Source organism: Quercus suber, unplaced genomic scaffold, assembly GCF_002906115.3.
Source record: "Quercus suber isolate HL8 unplaced genomic scaffold, Cork oak 2.0 scaffold_148, whole genome shotgun sequence".
Lineage (NCBI taxonomy): Eukaryota > Viridiplantae > Streptophyta > Magnoliopsida > Fagales > Fagaceae > Quercus > Quercus suber.
Genome location: NW_027069609.1, coordinates 1,083,980 through 1,088,786, shown reverse-complemented (window position 1 = coordinate 1,088,786; position 4,807 = coordinate 1,083,980). Strand labels below are relative to the sequence as shown.

The following is a 4,807-nucleotide window of genomic DNA, read 5'->3' as shown; positions in this document are numbered from 1 at the left end:
TAATATAAATATATGTAATAAAAATTAATATAAAAATATTATTTTTGCAATTGATCCATGAGTCATAGTAAAATAGAACCCGACCCGACCCAATGGAAGTACAAAGTATACAGGGCCCCCGTTTATGTCGTCATCTTCGTAATGCCCATTAACCATTATTATGCACATAGTACAAAAAGAAAAAGTTAAACGAAACTTATACGTAATTTGGAACAGTTGCGAGGTCTTATAGATTCGATGCCGAAATTGAGATAACCGTTCGACCACGTGCACTCATATGAGCCTTTCGCACATAAATGCCACTACAACTTCCTATAGCCACATAACATAATAGTGCCATTTTCTCACCAAATACTAGCTGCGACTTTGGCCACGTTTCTTAAAAGGAAAGACACTAGGATATATTTTAGTATTAAAATTCTATAAATAAAATTTTCAAAATTTCTTATATTTGATAACAGTAAATAAAATAGGTCAAAGGAAAATTACTTTTGAAAAATAGAAAACTTATGATTTAATTTTAAGAAGTTATTTTTTTCTAAAATTTTATAAAAAACAATTCTATCTCACACCATGTAAAACAAGAGAGTAAAGATTCACATTTCCAAACTTATTTTTAATATTGTTACCAAAAACAAAAAAATAAAATATTTTTTTAGAAAAAAAAAAAAATGACTCATTTTTGCTTAAATTTTTTTTGAAAAATAACTCTATCTCACACTATATAGAACACTGGAATGACGATTTACATTTTTAAGCTTATTTTTACTGTTAGTTATCAAATACAAGAAAATTAGATATTTTTCTAAAAAAATGACTATTTTTTAGAAAATGTTAATGTAAAAATAAACAGAGAGATTTGTAGTTTCAATTGCAATCTCCTAGAAGGTGGTATGCAATGGATACGATATGGGATATACCATGCTCTATATATTTCTACATGTTATCTTAACAAGTCGACATGTATAAAATAAGTGGCTATAAAACATTCATATTCTCTTTAAAAGCAACCATTCGTTTCATCTGCATTTATTTTTGTAGACCACAATTAAGCTCTCCAATTCCATGGCTGCTTTCAACTTGTTCAAGCTTTCAATCCTCTTTAGCATCCTCTTAAATTCACACTTTGGTCTTTGTTCAGAGACTAGTAATAAGCAAATAAGCAAAGGGTTATCATCACTACCGGCATGTAGCCGCATAGAGTGCCCCAGCTATGATGTGATTCATGTTGGCAATGACTATGAAATTCGTCGCTATAACTCCACGGTGTGGGCGTCAACCTCTCCCATTCAAGACATTTCTCTGGTTGAAGCTACCAGAACTGGCTTCTTACAGTAAGTTTTGATTATATTCCAGCTTGTCTGTTAGCTTCTTGCACTAGAATCATTTTCCTATATAACTTTATTCATTAGGTGACTCCATTGAATTGCACCAGACATTGTAAATATAGTAGCTTTAATTGGTAAAGATTCGTTTCCGTTTAAACCTGTTCTTACAAAGATTCACCACTAGTTCAACCTGTCCTCGTCTAATTTGCATTACTTTGTCCTTTGCAAAATTCTCTGAATGGAGGCTTAAGCTTAAAAATTAGGTAATCAACATTTACATAACAGGCTTCCATTAACCTCGCTCTAGAGAGTATAGATTTTGTTTAGGCTTTTACCATGAACCATTGTTCCTTAAATTGCTCTCATTGTATTCAATTATCTCCATATTGTTAAACCAGATTAGGAAATTGAAGTCTTGTTTCTGTCTTCTGGCAGGCTATTTGACTATATTCAAGGAAAGAACAATTATGAAGAGAAGATAGAGATGACAGCCCCAGTGCTCTCTGAAGTCTCGCCTAGTGATGGACCTTTGTGTGAGTCCTCATTTGTTGTTAGCTTTTATGTACCAAAAGTTAACCAAGCAAACCCACCTCCAGCCAAAGGCCTTCAAGTCCAAAGGTGGAATCCTGTGTATGCAGCAGTGAGACAATTCAGTGGATTTGTGGTTGACTCAGATGTTGGAGTGGAAGCTGCTGCCTTGCAAGCCAGCCTTGTTGACACGGTTTGGTCTGCTGCCATTGAGAAAAGCCATGGAGCTGATCACACATCAGTCTACACCGTTGCACAGTACAATTCCCCATTTGAATTTGATGATAGGGTGAATGAGATATGGATGTTGTTTGATATGGAAGATGATTTTACAGAGTAAGGAGAATGTCTGAAAAGATGAAAGACTCTGCTAATTACATCAATTTCAAGAGATGTACTCTTATGTAGAGGAAAAATGGTTGAGCTTAATGTGGGAACTCAATATGCTAAATATCTGTACTTTTCTGTTAGGATAAATCTTGTGTATGCCTTGATGACAAGTTACTCAAGTTGTGTCTGATATATTGAATAAAGTAACTTACTTTTTATGATAGTTCTGAATTCTATTTTCATTCAAGTTACCCGGATTCTTCCATGCAAAACAATGAGATTCGAGTTGCAAGCATCTAATTTATTCTGCATGGCAGTAGGGCAGTTGTAACTCATGAAATTCACAGTAAAGTTTACTATATCGTGGACCATAAAGACATTTTAGCAAACCAATGCAGACATTTTTTTATATTAAAAAAGTTTATTCATACAACACAATGAAGCAACAAATATTCAAATACAAGCAGCACTAGCTGCAGACCTGCCTTATCAGGCAACAAACTGCTTCTATACATTCAAGATTCAAACACACAGAAGAGAATTCTCCACAAGGAACATAAAACTCAGCTTTGAATAGATTCTTTTTTATGTTACTTCACATCTTGAACTACTATCCTCAAGTCAGTTTTGCAATTCACACAATGAATTCTTAAGTTTCTTTCGATTCCCACATGGTAAACTGCTTCCCATGCTTACTTGCAGATAATTTTCTGCAGATTTTTGCCTTTCAGATTTTTCACTTGAACTCCTTATTTCAGGTGCTTATCTGTTTGGTTGTAAGGCATCTATTCAAAACTGCCTTATTCTTCTGGAAATAGGAAAACCAACATAAATGTGATCTTAAGACATTATCCATGTACAGAAATACATAACCGATCTCCTTGATATCCCCACTTAGCCAATCTTTCTCTGTTCAATTATCTGTCTTTCATAGCTAGCTGACAGATATAAGCATGCTTTACTATGTGTTCAGATCATCTCATCAACTCCACTTATCATCTCATCAATTGCTCTATGACCTTTTTCTCAAAATGATCAAGTGAGTTGAAGAGTCTTTGCGCAGGTGCAAGGGATGATAAGATTCTCAAGCACTGCAGCATCATCAGTTGTGTGTAAGGAACCAAAAACTGGAACTGATCAGCCAAGATTGGAATTGGAGATGGAGAGATCAACATATCACACCTGGTTTTAGCAGCATTTACAGGAGTAACAGGACGCCCAATTTGTTCTTCTCCAGATAAGAAAAACGAAACGGGAGTAACACTAATAGCAGTTTTGGGATTCCCAATTTGTTGTTGCTGAGAAAGAGTAAGGAAAGAAGCATCTCTTCATCACGGTCATTCAGATCATCGAAAAATATTCCCCCAAGCCCGCCTCTCACCGAGGTACTGGTACTGCATATACCGTTAGTAGTCAATACAGGGCCTAACTGTCAAATATACATTAAGTTTCACATGTAAGAACAATTAAGCCAAATTAGTTGTAGAAGATCACTATTATCCTATTCAACCAACGAAAACATACAACCACGAAAGAAAACTGGAGTAAACAAGCCTGCTCTCTGATTTACACCAATAAACATCAGTCCGTTGATGAGGAGGGTGATATAAAGATTATGTTAACCCTGAAGAATAGAATGTTGCTGATCATTTTAATTTTGAAATCAAAGCCTCCAAGGGTAGACCAAGCTAGAGTTATCAATGTCCAATGTTTGGGTCAATTTGAATTTGGTATGTCCAAAATTGGCCAGTGCAACCTGCCCCATAAAGGGTTAAGAAACCTGATCCAGAGCCAGAAATAACAGGATAATAAAACTCACTTTAGATTCCTAAATAACTCAAGAGATGAATGTAAACTCACAAATGAGTTGAATTCATGGCAGATTGGGGAGCCAAACTTTGATGCATACTCTTCACTTTGGGCCCCACAATTCATCCTAATACACAAACACCCAAAAAACACATGTTCATAACAGGCAAAGGGCAGGATGGCTGGGCTAGTCTGGTCAGAATTTCAAGGCATTCTTTCTAAATTCAAGGGTGTGAGATAATAAGCTCACCTATAACTCATCCCAAATGTTTTCATCCAATCAAAAAGAACATATCGATGAATTTGATGAGCTGCTGAATCCATAAACAAGATGCAAAAATCTCTTTTGGCCTATATATTGGAGTGCTAACAAGTTGTTTCTTCGCTTTCTCAACAATTTACTTCAGGTGAACTCTAAAGGGGTTGTTCTTCCAGAACTTTGACAGTTTGACCCTGAAATTCCCTCTTTTTTCCATGCAATCAATTCATAAGGGGTGAAATCAGCCCATATATTCTGCTGGGTTGAAGTCTCTCAAGGCTATGAAGCCAGAAACTTTTAAGGAGGACGAAATTTCAATAGCCACTTGTATTTATGAATGACCCAAATAGGTATAATAATATGATTAAGGTTAATGTCAAATATAGCAATTTTATCAACTATAAGATAACCCATGCAAGTGACAAACATCTCTGGCTCTAGGAATTTCAAAGATTGCTCTTAGTCATTTATCTTTTCTTAATTGGTACGACATATAAAAAAAGGGGGACAAAATAGAGCTATTGAAAAAGATTTGTCCTATATCGCCATTGAC

General features: G+C 35.3%; 1 protein-coding gene and 1 long non-coding RNA gene across 2 annotated transcripts; one reads left to right on the top strand and one right to left on the bottom strand.

Moving 5' to 3' along the window:
• Nucleotides 1-1,014: 1,014 nt before the first annotated feature.
• Nucleotides 1,015-2,409, top strand: LOC112013192 (uncharacterized). The gene is made up of 2 exons (XM_024045580.2): nt 1,015-1,334; nt 1,764-2,409. The coding sequence occupies exons 1-2, from the start codon at nt 1,066-1,068 to the stop codon at nt 2,194-2,196; spliced, it is 702 nt and encodes a 233-aa protein (XP_023901348.1). The 5' UTR covers nt 1,015-1,065; the 3' UTR covers nt 2,197-2,409.
• A 226-nt stretch (nt 2,410-2,635) lies between these two features.
• Nucleotides 2,636-4,592, bottom strand: LOC136069024 (uncharacterized). Its single transcript, XR_010630310.1, has 3 exons — nt 4,246-4,592; nt 4,047-4,122; nt 2,636-3,942 (listed from the first exon to the last, which is right to left on the bottom strand). It is a non-coding gene; the product is annotated as an uncharacterized LOC136069024 (long non-coding RNA).
• Nucleotides 4,593-4,807: the final 215 nt, after the last annotated feature.

Bases quoted from the DNA above. Each gene is read 5' to 3' on its own strand.
- LOC112013192 (XM_024045580.2), top strand. From the start codon at position 1,066: ATGGCTGCTTTCAACTTGTTCAAGCTTTCAATCCTCTTTAGCATCCTC. The intron at 1,335-1,763 runs GTAAGTTTTGAT...GTCTTCTGGCAG, and splicing joins ACCAGAACTGGCTTCTTACA to GCTATTTGACTATATTCAAG.